This window comes from Doryrhamphus excisus, chromosome 12, assembly GCF_030265055.1.
Source record: "Doryrhamphus excisus isolate RoL2022-K1 chromosome 12, RoL_Dexc_1.0, whole genome shotgun sequence".
In the NCBI taxonomy this organism is placed as follows: domain Eukaryota; kingdom Metazoa; phylum Chordata; class Actinopteri; order Syngnathiformes; family Syngnathidae; genus Doryrhamphus; species Doryrhamphus excisus.
Genome location: NC_080477.1, coordinates 17,613,536 through 17,627,444, shown reverse-complemented (window position 1 = coordinate 17,627,444; position 13,909 = coordinate 17,613,536). Strand labels below are relative to the sequence as shown.

Here is a 13,909-nt window from a genome sequence, read left to right as displayed (position 1 = left end):
GACTGCTACAGGTTCCTCAGAGGAAAAACCAAACTGGCTATTTTGACCTGGATACCTCCTTGGTTGGCTGTAAGGGTTTACCTTGGGCCTCTGGGAAAAGGTACATCTTTACTTCTTTGTGATCTTTATAATCACTGTACTCACCACTTTATTGTGCACACCTATTGATGCATTCAGACATGGAAAAAATGCACCAAAATGTGCCTCCCGCCAGTTGCCGAACATCTGAGCTCTAGCAAAACAGCAACCAGAACAGAACTTTCTTAGTTTGGCAGCAACTGCCTACTCAGAGCACGTGTGGGTGGTTTGCTCAGTGCCACTTTTAAGACAGCAGTTATTTAGTTCTGCAAAGTGGAAATCTGTTACTACCTCAATCATATTTATTTATTTAACAACCCAATACAATACACTCGTATGTGGCTTTACTCATCTGTATACACCAGTCATTATTTGCACTATGACCCATTTATCATTGCACTAAAATTAATATATCTGCAATGTGTCTGCTCCTGCATATGCTCCTGTGCAATACTATGTGTATATTTTGGATATCTTGTATATATCTTGTTAAATTGTCTTTTTTACTCTACATTTGTATACTTGCACTTAAAGGAGAAGCTCTCCAATCTCGTTGTACATCTTGTATAATGACAATAAAGGCCATTCCATTCCATTCCAAATTGTAAATCAGAAGGTAGATCTTTAGGAGACTGAAAAAGGCTGAGCACCCCTGCTCTTGATGATGCCTGTGCGGGTGTTACGTCATTGTTAGTGGATTGAATTCAACACATGCAGAGTGTCTGTACGTGTACTGTATATGAACTTTCCTCACCTCTTCATCCCGTCACGACAGAACCCATTGATCAAGTGTGTGTGTTGTTTTAACCCCTCAGGGTGTGCCCGAAGGGAGAAGAGGAGGACTCGCATCAGCTGTTCAGCGCGAGTGCTCCACCTGCCAGTCTCAGTCTGCTGGGGAACTTTGAGGTATAGCTCCATATCACCTCTGGTTTCATATTTTCTACATACTGTATTGTATATAACTCTGGGAAAAAACTGTTGATTCTGTTAATACTTGGGTTGTTTATATTGTTTATTTTTCTATATTGCGTATTTTGTACTGCTTAACTGACTCTGTACTCTTGCTGCTGTGCAATACAAATTTCCCCACTGAGGGACGAATAAAGGCAAATCTTAATCTTAATCTTAATGCTCATTTGTTTACATTAAGGATTGTAGATGTGATATTGCGCTAGTAATGCTTGGTTTTTCAGTCGTCCCTTATTACGGTATTAGAACCAATTAACCATATTTAATTTGAATTTGAATCCCCAGTAAAAAGAGTACTGAAATGTGAGGGATGAACTAATCTTTTTTTTTTTAATACTTTAAAGAAAACTTCCAAAAACAGCTAAATTTAATCGTTTGTGAAAATCCATTGTTTTTTTTCAAGACCGAATAAAAAGTGTGTTTTCTGTTGAAAAATAACAAATGTTTCCAAATGCGCTCCCTTGTCAGGAGTGCGTGTTGAACTACCGCCTGGAGCCTTTAGGGACGGTGGAGGGTTTCACGGCTGAAGTAGGAGCCAGCGGATCTTTCTGCCCTAGTCACCTGACCTTACCCGTGGATGTGTCCTTCTACAGCGTCTCTGATGACAACGCCCCCTCACCTTACATGGTAACATCGCTTGTTGTTCTCTTGTGTTGCCTCACATCAGCTGCTCATTCTTTAGCTTGTGTGCGACATAATACTTGCAAACACGCGTCATAGAAATCTGTTTTTTCCTTAAAGACTGGTCCACACGGAAAGCTTATATTATGGGCAATGCTGTATCTAATAACCTGTGTACCATGTAATATACCTTAAAGGGTTTGTCTTAAATGTTTTATTATTTAATTTATAATGATTTTCTCTATAATGAGTTTCTCCTGCAATGTTAAATTGATATTAATATCAACCTAACCTAAAGGAATCTTGTGTTTTTTCCCACAGGGTGTCATAAACCTGGAGTCCCTGGGGAAAAGGGGCTACCGAGTACCTCCATCAGGAACCATTCAAGTGGTAAGACCTCTGTTTAATTCTTTGTTATTAATAGCTTTTAATAAATTATCAGGATTTCTTACATTCAGTCAGGGAACATAGCAATATTCATTGCAATCAGGGAAGGGATGAGAGACCCCTAGTGGTCATGTTACAAACAGTCCAAGCGTGTACTTTTATTGTATACTAGCTGGACAAATGTACGGAATAATCTGGGGTTTTGGACATTTTGCGGAAGACTCCAAAGGTACATACGGACATTTTTTTGATGGGTTTGGTGTGCAAGAAGCAGAGATGCCAACATCAATGACCTCACGAATAAACAACAGACACGTTTACAAAATGGCGTCAAAAGAATTTTCAATTGGCTTTTGGTGGAACGAGAAGGTGTCCTTATACTTTTGGCCAAACGGTGCATACTGAGTCTTTTGTACTGCAGTAGTATGACATGACGCTATGAGATTTACGTTGCACACAATGTTCCCCGCTCGCACAGACCTTATTCAACCCGAACAAGACGGTGGTAAAGATGTTTGTGGTGATGTACGACCTGCGAGCCATGCCAGCTGGACACCAGACCTTCCTACGCCAGAGGACGTTCTCCGTCCCCGTCAGGCGGGACGGGAACCATCAGATCAGCAGGAAGCCCCTCATGCTGGGGCAGGCACGCACTTTGCGCTACCTCGTTCATCTGAGGTGAGGCGGCTCTCTTACCATCTTTTGCCACCTTTTCAACTTTAACATGGGATCGCTGGACTGAATTTGTGATTTGCATGGTTTTTGTTAAATTAACAACCTAATTGGCCAGTTGTGTCGAGCAAATTAGAGGTTACACCTGCTAGCTTTTCTTGTTACTGTGCCTTTTGGACATTGCAGTATTACTAGAATACTCCACAGTCTCCACTTTGCTGCAGCCACCAGATTTCTTCAGTGTCTATGGCCATCATTTTCCTCCAATATTGTTTCTGAGTAGTGTTCAATGTGGCATGTTTTGGGGTTTTTTGTGCATTTTCCAGCAACCGAGAGTGGAAAAGTAAAAGTGGAACAAGTTTGTGTGTGGTTAACATGCTATTTGTGATTCATCTTCTCACATCTCCATCCTAGGTTCCAGAGCTCCAAGTCTGGGAAGATCTACCTCCACAGGGACATCCGTCTGCTGTTTTCTAGGAAGTCCATGGAGGTGGACAGCGGTGCTGCCTACGAGCTCCAGTCCTTCACAGAGTCCCCCATTGACCCGCCATTCTCTCCCCGCTGCTGACGCCCGACAAACTCCCCCCACCCTTTTCTCCACCTGATCAGCCACGAGTCATTGTGTCAGTTTGTGTGACTTGTATAGGAAGACGGATTGAAGGACAGCAGATTGACGGCGTGGGAGGCTTGTTTGTTTGAAAATAACATGCATGAACTTTGATGTAAGAGGGTCACTCACTCACTGTTGAAGTGAACTCCTAGTAGGGAAAAAAAATGGCCTTACATGATTTGATGAGCGAATCCTCCAGCGTCTGGCAGGAGAGTAGAGACCAATGATTGTCCAAATGAATAGTTCACTTCTGCACACTTGGTTTCCCAAATCAGAATGTCAAATCGGACCTCATAATGAATAAGTGTTCAATCTCAATTTCTCAACTAATTCAAATTCACGATAAAACAAAAAGTTTTACATTGTTGCTTTGACGGTAAATTATCCCTGATTTGGACTTGATGATTCTCAATGCGTCTGGAAGAGGACAGTAAGTGGAGTGCCGCCCCATCATTGTCATCCCTCCCTCAAAGGACACCTGAAGTCGACCATGCAATCGCACTGAATTCAAGTGAACTCATCACAGCAGAAAAAAAAAAACATCAGAAATGCACTGTGGATTACTTTTTTCTTTCCTCCTCAAAACTGGAAAAAATAATAGTAATATTCTATACATTTTTGTACTGTTACAAAGAAAACCACTTTATTGGAAGTGTTGCAATAGAAAGATGTAACCTTTTAGTTTTTAGTGTTTACACATTCACTTTTCCATTGACCTAACCATTCTGTTTTATTTAATATTTAAATTAATATTTCAGTTACTGTTTGTGATGTCTCATGCTAAGATGATTTAGTGTAAACTGTATATCATAGTATTTTTGACATTAATATTCAAATCTGAGGGAAACAAATTATATCTATATCTTCTAAAGCAATCTTTAAACCTGCATCGTGTCTGTGTGTGTTTTTTCATCTATTTGAAATGCTATTTCCCTTGTTATAACTCCCAATAGAAGTCATAACTAAATTTTAAAAATGAAAATATAATTTAAAAAAAAATAAAGGATAAAATAATAAACATGCTAATGCAGGGGTGTTTTTATAAGACTTCAGAACAGGACAAATGCCTGTAGACACTTTCTATAGCTTCAATTAAGCCGTATTTTGTTCCCTTTTTATCAACCCACCAACCCAAACCAGTTATTTGCTGGAGATTGAGTTATATTCTTCAATACTTTTTTTACCTTTGATTATTTCAGAAAAAATACCTACACTGACTAATGTTGGAAGGGAAACCTCTAAATAGACAACCGCTACCATTAAAAAGGGTTTGCATTAATGTGTTTTGTACATTTAAATAGTTGTTAAAACAATTTAATTACAATAAAGTTCAAATTCAGGTTATTAACCTTTGTTTAAACATTTTAGATGAGCACAAAATGTGTTGTTTTTTTGCTGCCAAACATCACACGTGTTTAACAGCTGATCGGCACGTTACGCAACTTTTTTAAAATCTGCGTGCTCGCTCTCGGCGTTCACGATGACGACACAAGTTTACACGTGACCACGTTCATGTGCGGGAGCGCGCGCGCGCATATCGCTCAGGAGACAGCAGGCCAAGGGAGCTCGACGACGTCCACCATCAGTCACACAGGAGAGGACCACTTGGGCAGCTGTGTTGTAACGACAGACCGCTTTTTGGACATGTCGGACGGAAACGAAGACGTTCAGACGTCCGAAGAGACGCTGGGAGAAGAGCAGGTATTGAAGCTGGTGGTTATTTTTGAGGAAATGGTCAGGAGCGCGGTTGACTTTGTTGCGGCTCGAGCGTGAGCTTCCCGCTAAGAGTAGCCCTGTTTTCTTCGCGCTCGGTTATTGTTAACACATCCTCGGGTCCTTGTGGCTGCTAAATATGCTAAATTAACAATATCTATTGGTTTAAAGGTTCAATATTCTCTCATATTCATGTCAGGTTTGGTAGTCATTTGATGTCAGAAGAGCAGGCTAATGTTAGCAAGCTAATCAACTGTCATGGTTAGCTCAACAGCTAACATTGTCCCACCCAAACAGATAACCATGGCCTTTCTTTTAATGATTTACTTGTCCTCAAGCCGCCGTCGGTTTATGTACGATATGCACACTTTCAGCGAACCGCTTCCACTTTTAACACACATCGGAGGGGCTTTTGGCAACACTTACAGCGGTTCCATCAATGCTAGTTAGCCAACCTTGTGCACGTTAGCATGGGTGATGACCGTAGTAACTTTAGTAACGCTAATATCATTAGCTCATTAATAGCATTTCTGCATTCATACATTACATTTAACCAAAATATACCAGATGTATCGCTATTGTGAATGATGTTGGACACACAACTAGTAGGTCGGATACTACTAAGTCAATTACCTCATGCATAGCTGTTCTGTGTTTTATATTTCAGCTGTTATCCTGCAAGCAAAATATTAATAAACCAGGGTCTTATGACACCTGATAAATGCCTGTTTTTCAGTAATCTCAATAAATGTGTCTCATGCTATCTTTTGCAGGAGGTTCAAGATAAAATGATCAACCCAGAGAAGGCAGAGGAGGCCAAACTGAAGGCCAGATACCCAAACTTGGGGAATAAACCCGGCGGCTCCGATCTGCTTCGTAAACGCCTTCAGAAGGGGGTAAAATGTCCCATCTTATCATAACTTGCACACTCTCAATGTTGCATTTAAATGCATAGCTCATTTCTAGTGTCTCCAATCAGTGTGGACGTTAAAAAGAGGTTAGGGCTGGGCGATATGGACCAAAATCTCAGGACTTTGGCATACATTCCTCATATTGGAGTTTGTGCCAAGTTTTATGGTGTTTTTTTTAATGCTCTAAATTCGACGTACCGCCATAATACTGAGTCACTACTTCTTCCACCGCAGACGGCTGTCAGGACTTGCTGATTGACATTTAGTTAACCCGGTTTGGTGTTCCTCCAAGGTAGTCGTGTTAGTTTAATTTCATTTTAATTGATTTTTTTATAGCACCAAATCACAGCACAAGTAACACACTTTATACGTATGAGCGATGGCATTTCAATCAGCTACGTATGAACATGTTTTGCCATTCCAGAACATTTGTTCATCTGCATGAATGCCTTTAGGAGGATTTGAGCAGTGTTTAGGGTCATTGTCTTGGTGGAAGTCTCCAGCCCCGGTGTAACTTCAATTTGTCACTGATTCTTGAACACTGTTGGCAGGAATCTGCTAAAACTGACTAGAATCCATGCGACCTTCAACTTGAACAAGATCCCCAGTACCTGCCCTGGCCCCACAGCCCCATAGCATGATGGAACCACCACCAAATATTACTGTGGGGAGCAAGTGTTTGGCTTAGAATGCTGTGTTCTTCACCCGCCATGCATAGTGGCCCATGTTAGGTCCAAATAACTAAATTTTTGTTTCATCAGTCTACAGCATCTTATTCCAAAATGAAGCCGGCTTGTACAAATGTGCTTTAGCATACCTCAAGCGACTCTGTGGCTTGAACGCAGAAAGGGCTTCTTCCGCATGAATCTCCCAGAATAGCTGAATAGTTGAACGATGCACAGTGACACCATCTGCAGCAAGATCACGTTGGAGGTGGTTTGTGGTTTGAGTTTGACTGTTCTCACCATCCTTCGCCTCTGCTTATCAGATTTTTCTTGGCCTGCTACCCCGGGCCTGAACTAGGACTGTGCCTGTGGTTTTCCATTTCTATGTTTCCCCAGAGTCGAACCTGACAGCTGAAATCTCTGACCTAGCTTTTGTATCCTGCCCCTAGACCATGATGTTGAACAACCTTTGCCCTCTGGTCATTTGACAGTTGTTTTGAGGCTACCATGGTGCTACTCTTTGGAGAAGATACAACTTGGAATTGGCCACCTTAAATACCCTTTGTCATGATGGGCTTTACTTGCAAAGGTCAAGGGTTGGTGAGCTTACCAAACATATTTTGTGTTCCAATAATTAGTTTTAAGGGTATTCGAATCAACTAAACAACAAGGATGACCACATTTAAGAACCCGCCTACTTTTATTAAAATAATGTAAATCCTATAAACTTCATTTCACTTCTCATCTGCCACCATGTTCGTCTGCTATATGATATATAAAGGAAAATCTTGAAACATTAGCAGGGGTGCCTGTAAATAAATGTGAAAGTGCTTGACATATCATGTTATTTATTTTCGTAGATCCGCTTGATCTTCAATCTTTGGATTGGCTAAGTCTGAAAACAAACATGATGCTGCAGCGCATTCCCTTTTCTTGCTGCCTTCAGTCCTCTCTTGGATAAAATTAGTCACCTCAGAGGCGTAATTGGAGGAAACCCTTGCTCTACTCCATTGTTCTTGTTTGCTAGCACGTCTTGTTTCAAGCGATGTGTTAATGCCAGCAGTGCTATCAAAGGAAGTCACAGCTTTACTATGCCGGTCCTGTGTCTCTTCTCTTCCAGCAAAAGTACTTTGATTCGGGCGACTACAACATGGCCAAAGCCAAGATAAAGAACAAGCAGTTGCCAACGGCCGCTCCGGAGAAGACTGAGATCACGGGGGACCACATCCCCACCCCCCAGGACCTGCCCCAGAGGAAACCCTCTCTGGTGGCCAGCAAACTGGCTGGCTGATGCACAGTGGGGCCTCCGCTGCAAAACACCTCCGCCCCCCCCTTCCACCTCAAGAGCTTGTAACATTACCTCTCCCACCCGCACAGGGCCACCTGTTTACCAACTCAGCCCCCCGCCCCCTACTAACCCAGACCCCGCCCGGCAGGAAATGCCTTGCTGATACCTTCAAACCGTCTTTATTTTACTCCACTGGCTGCTATCCCAGCTCTTGTACCCCCCCCCCCCCTCTCCTCTTTGCATTTCTCTTTATTACTCTCATGTAAGATACACTGAACGACAGGACAAGTGTTAACGAGCGTCTCTGAGAACCACAAGCTTCTAGACGACAAAGAAGGCTTTTATTGTGGCGGAAGTGTGTATATAGTACATTTCATTTTGTTAGGCACATGGGGCACACGTCAGCCTTTTAGCATTTTACATCAGATTTGTTATCATTCACTGTATTTCCTTCTCTGTGTATACGACACTGTCAATATGCTCCAGTCTTCTCTCAAAGGGGGTGGCGTTGTATGTAAGGACCGCAGTGTTGAACTGTGTGACCCCCCCCAACCCCACCTGACCCTCCAACCCCATACTCCCAAATGCAGAGCTCTTTTTTTTTTTAAACTCCGTACAGAGCTTTACACAGAGGCTGCATGTAAGCACTGATTCTGATGAACGCTGCATTCAAAGACGTCTCGGGACCAGGAAAGTTGCCTTGAAAAGTGGGGGGAGAGCAAGATTTTGTTAGCCTCAAAATATCTCCAGTTGCCTGAATGTTGTACATCCCTGCTGTCATTCTATGCCCGTTAATCTATGGGCGCCGGGATCAGACATTAATGACGTGTCAACGTTGGCCAGCTAAATAGAATAATCATCCCCTGTCGTTACCGCTTTACCGGGGTTCTCCATAGATGTTTCAACCCAAGCTCGCACATCTATCTATCTGAGCTGTGCATGTATATGGCTGCCCTCCTGTTAATTTGTGCCATTTTGTTTTGTAAATAAAATAGTTTTGCACAAATGACTTTTTCATCTTTATTATATCAATTTCTTACACATTGGTGTGAATCTTCCAATCACTAAATGACTGTCTTCATACATCAACATATAGAACGCAATATGATGCACATATATCTGCATTAGCACTACCATGTGTAAACACAGTGTGAGCATTTCATAGTCTGCCATAGAAAATATTGACCGAGTCCAAAAACATTACACTTAGCCATAAGCTGTAAATTTAAAACTTTCCAGAACTGAATAAAGATCTGATCCTGATTTACATTAGTATTATGTGAAGCAGGGCCATACAATTCAAAACCAGTTTCAGTCCTGATTTATTTTTTTTTTTCTGACAATTTTCATCAGCCCAAAACCAAAATCTGTATGCAGGACCACAGGCAATAAATTCAAACCTGTTCCAGTCGCATGCATTTACACTGTACTATTTTGTTCTGACTTTTCTCAACCCCAATAATATAAAATACAGGTGCGTCTTGGGTATGCTGGAGCCTATCCCAGCTGTCTTCGGGCAAGAGGCGGGGTACAGCCTGGACTGGTGGCCAGCCAATCACAGGGCACATATAGACAAACAACCCCGGTGCATCTCAACAAATTTTAATATTTTTAACAGTAAATGTATGTCACTCGTTCAGTTGAAAAAGGGAAACACTTCAATTTGATTTACTAAACAGTTAAATATTTTTTTAATTCAAATACTCAATACTTAATAATTTGTATAAATAATGATAATAATAATAATTTAAATAAATTATATTTTGATATTATTATTTTGATTTTATAAGCGGGACAACAATTCGAGCTTGTAGTTCACCCTTTTACCACACGAGGCCACTGTTTGTCCAAGGAGGTATCGCTCTGTTTTTTTTTTTTTTTTGGGCTGAATCATTTCATCCATCATACCCAGAATGCAAAGTGAGATAGCCTTCCCTCAGAAGTAGTAGCAGCAGCGGCAGACTGCTCCTTCCCTGGCTTACTTCACCTTTTATCATGGCGGGGAGGGTCATATCTTACCTCTGAGCCCCCATCTCCCAAACTGCGATACTGGAGATACGAGGACACAACGAGTCCCATGCGGAGCGGACCACCAAGCGACTTTTAGCGCAGATTGGCGTGAGCACATAGCTGGCGGCTGTCATGGCAGCGTCGGAGCTGTACACAAAGGTAAGACAAGTGCATGTTGACTTGTAGCCGCAAGCTAGCTGCACCCTAAATGAGCTTTTGTATGACATCGGTTCCGTTATAGCGAATGTTTCGTAAAGAAAATGTGCCTTTTTGAAAATGAATGAAAATGTCCCTAAAACCGCACCAAAACTCGATGCTTTATAAATATTGATTTGTGCTAGCATCAAAGGCAGTGCTATACGTGTTAGCGTAAATCGGTGCTTTTTTTCTCCTCATATGTATAACAATAAATTCGGCCTTTTTATGTGTCACCTTGTTTGTTTACCCCCTTTTCTGGGCCTTCGTCGTCCTCTTTTCCCTTGGAGGAGCTATGTGATGCAAAGGCGGTGCCTACCACCATGGAGGGGGCAGGTTTCCTTTTAAATAATTAATATGTCCTTTTCACGCACCCCAGCGTTAATTTTATTCAGTTTTTGAGTCTACAATACACGCATGATGACAAGGGTTCTGTCAGTTTGGGTACCACGGCTAGTGATGCTGCGTTTAGAGCACAACATCCGGACACTTGAGCATCTGTCTGTTAGCATCCTTGTCTTAGCATCTTTTGGTATTGGATTTAAGAGGAAAAAAAGAGGCCTTGAGGGAGGAATGTTATTGTCGCGCATCACAAGGTTCATTTGTGACAATGAGTGTGAAAATGAAAGTGTGTGTGGAGATGAGTCACTCAACCCCCCCTCCCACCCCCACCCCTTCCCTTCCAGCTGTTCAGCTTGTTTTGTTGTGGATTTTTTTTCTAAGCAATCAGTGCTTAAAAGCAGCACTGCGGCGTCCGCTTATACCATAGCCGACCTCTAATAAATTCCCATAGGAAACATTGGAAGTGGTTAGAGTCTGTTCCAATGTGAAACTGTGGTCATATGGCTGCATGATTCTGCAAAAAAAATCACAGACTGTTTTTATGTGAATGATAGCCAGCGTGCTTTGCCGGCAAGGGTGGCAGGTCCAACACGCTATGGCCGGCGAGGCTCACTGGGGGATGGGGAGAGTGATGAGGAAGCGTCTGCATGCATGCTAACAACAGTGCATCAATAATACAATAATCTCATCATAGGCATTAAAGCTATTTTACATCTTTTAGAAATGGCTGAAAAAACGAGCCACACAGGTGCACGTACAAAATAGCAACAGCATGGGCCCTAGCGCATATCCCTGAGGGACTCCCTACTGGGATAGCAATGCAATATGTATTATTTAACATGAAATTATCAAAAAAGACTGTATATCCACACCTTTATGGTTCTATATGGATAAAAAAAAAATTCATACTATTACATGCATGTTTTTTATAGTTCTATAGTTAGAATGTAAATAATACAGGTTCTATTTCCCAGGTTCTAAATGTGCCGTGGTTAGATTCTGTTTTTAACTGCAGGTAAATTGCTGCATATGCGTGGTTGCAATGTAAACACACACCGCTTAGTATTTACAGGAAGTACTGTTTGAATGGTGTGGTCTGTCCAGAAGTCTGACTCTTGAAGTCAAACACCCATCTTTGCCAACGGGGTGGGAAACACTCCGTTCATTGTGTGTGTCAGACCGAATAGAGGCTTATTGAGTGTGTGTGTGTTAACTGTGTGGTTAGCATGCATAAACTCATTCATTCATTTTCTACCGCTTTTCCTCACGAGGGTCGCGGGGGGTGCTGGAGCCTATCCCAGCTGTCTTCGGGCAAGAGGCGGGCGGGGTACACCCTGGACTGGTCGCCAGCCAATCACAGGGCACATATAGACAAACAACCATTCACACTCACATTCATACCTATGGACAATTTGGAGTCGCCAATTAACCTAGCATGTTTTTGGAATGCGGGAGGAAACCGGAGTACCCGGAGAAAACCCACGCATAAACTCCACACAGAGATGGCCCGAGGGTGGAATTGAACCTGGTCTCCTAGCTGTGAAGTCTGCGCGCTAACCACTTGTCCACCGTGCAGGCCCAGCATGCATAAACTGCACCTTTTAATTTAAGTGTAGTTCTGTCTATTGTGATTCTGACAGCATGAAGGTATGTAAAGAACTGTCAGAGAGGTGAAATTTGTTCCCTTTCTGAATGTTCTGAAGTCCTGTTTCTAGTATATCAGCGTTGCATGGAGTTAAAGACTCAATGGCGTCTCCGCTTGTTGCAGCCAAGTAGAGCACTCCATTTTGAAAAAAAAACATGCTTATTGTCTGTTGAAATTGTCGGAATCCTCCATTTTTGGCTTATATGTATATGGAGAAGAGTTAAAAGTTGGGTGTGGGTCTGTGTGAGGAGAACGAAGGGAGCGGATAATCTTCATAGTGAAGCTGTGCATTAAGATTACTCAGCAGTGGAAGCCGAGCTAGAAGAGCCACCCACCATTTCACAGAGGACAGCTTTGTAAAAAAAAAAAAAAAAAAGCTTCGCCACACATCTTAAAATACATCTTGGACAGTGGATGCTGTCAGTGTGATCATTTTGATTTTCCTCTGTGAATAGGCTGACTGTAAAGCTAACATAGCTATTCAAATGCTACTAACATTTGTGTCCTTATGAGTAGTGGACTATTTCCTTTACGCCGTGACCTTTTTGAGAGCATTCTTATTAAATTACTGAGACGACAGTCATGTCGTAGATGCTGTGGTATGTTGACGTCACTGTCCTGACACAGCAAGAACAAATTCATAAGGACATCTGCATGTTTGGATGTTTTTGTCCGAGGGCCAGCTCCAACTTGTGGTGCCTAAGACGAGACTTAAGACCAGGGGGGACCGAGCCTTTTCTGTGGTTGGTCCCAAACTATGGAACTCTCTGCCCTCCCAAGTAAAAAAGGCCCCCAACATCGAAAGCTTTAAGTCTCGTCTTAAAACCCACTTTTATTCTCTGGCTTTTAACTCGGAGTGAGTCGTATGTTCCTGTGTCTTTTAGTTCGTTTTTACTTCGTTTTTATTGTAATTGGTTTTATTTTTTAAACTTTTATTGCTTTGTTTCTTGTTTTTAATATTTTAATATCTATTTTATTATTTTATTTCTTAAATGCTCTTTTAGTTTTGGATTATTACTTTTTATTTTTACTAGTCTATGCAGCACTTTGGAAACTCTGTTTATAAAATGTGCTATATAAATAAAGTGGATTGGATTGGATTGAAACATAAAACTATACTATCCACGCGTTTATCACATCCAGAATTGACTACTGCAACAGTACTCTTTACGGTACAACATCCAAAACCTTCAACAAACTACAATATATTCAGAACTCCGCTGCCCGCCCCCTCACCTCCACCCGCTGAATGAATGTGAGTGTGAATGGTTGTTTGTCTATATGTGCCCTGTGATTGGCTGGCCACCAGTCCAGGGTGTACCCTGCCTTACGCCCGAAGACAGCTGGGATAGGCTCCAGCACCCCCGCGACCCTCGTGAGGAAAAGCGGTAGAAAATGAATGAATGAATGAGTCTATGCAGCACTTTGGAAACTCTGTTTATAAAATGTGCTATATAAATAAAGTGGATTGGATTGGATTGAAACATAAAACTATACTATCCACGCGTTTATCACATCCAGAATTGACTACTGCAACAGTACTCTTTACGGTACAACATCCAAAACCTTCAACAAACTACAATATATTCAGAACTCCGCTGCCCGCCCCCTCACCTCCACCCGCTGAATGAATGTGAGTGTGAATGGTTGTTTGTCTATATGTGCCCTGTGATTGGCTGGCCACCAGTCCAGGGTGTACCCTGCCTCTCGCCCAAAGACAGCTGGGATAGGCTCCAGCACCCCCCGCTACCCTTGTGAGGAAAAAGCGAATGAATGAATGCTATTTTATACCTGAATGAATGT

General features: G+C 42.0%; 3 protein-coding genes across 6 annotated transcripts in view; all 3 read left to right on the top strand.

The window, feature by feature from the left end:
- The window catches only part of atosa (atos homolog A), a 29,448-nt gene extending 25,224 nt beyond the window's left edge, over nucleotides 1–4,224 (top strand). The window contains exons 7-12 of the mRNA XM_058088848.1: nucleotides 12–100; nucleotides 894–984; nucleotides 1,516–1,674; nucleotides 1,990–2,058; nucleotides 2,534–2,733; nucleotides 3,142–4,224. Of these exons, the coding sequence (XP_057944831.1) occupies nucleotides 12–100; nucleotides 894–984; nucleotides 1,516–1,674; nucleotides 1,990–2,058; nucleotides 2,534–2,733; nucleotides 3,142–3,295 (762 nt within the window). The 3' untranslated portion in view covers nucleotides 3,296–4,224. The remainder of the gene's footprint in view (nucleotides 1–11; nucleotides 101–893; nucleotides 985–1,515; nucleotides 1,675–1,989; nucleotides 2,059–2,533; nucleotides 2,734–3,141) is intronic.
- A 598-nt stretch (nucleotides 4,225–4,822) lies between these two features.
- Nucleotides 4,823–7,992, top strand: LOC131139336 (cAMP-regulated phosphoprotein 19-like). Its single transcript, XM_058088849.1, has 3 exons — nucleotides 4,823–5,038; nucleotides 5,824–5,946; nucleotides 7,747–7,992. Exons 1-3 carry the CDS (start codon nucleotides 4,850–4,852, stop codon nucleotides 7,915–7,917), a joined length of 483 nt encoding a protein of 160 aa, XP_057944832.1. The 5' UTR covers nucleotides 4,823–4,849; the 3' UTR covers nucleotides 7,918–7,992.
- Nucleotides 7,993–9,840: 1,848 nt separating this feature from the next.
- Nucleotides 9,841–13,909, top strand: part of myo5aa (myosin VAa) — a 47,546-nt gene continuing 43,477 nt past the window's right edge. For all 4 annotated transcript variants that reach the window (XM_058089001.1, XM_058089002.1, XM_058089000.1 and 1 more), the window contains exon 1: nucleotides 9,841–10,083. In XM_058089001.1, coding sequence (XP_057944984.1) covers nucleotides 10,057–10,083 — 27 coding nt within the window. In that variant the 5' untranslated portion in view covers nucleotides 9,841–10,056. The remainder of the gene's footprint in view (nucleotides 10,084–13,909) is intronic.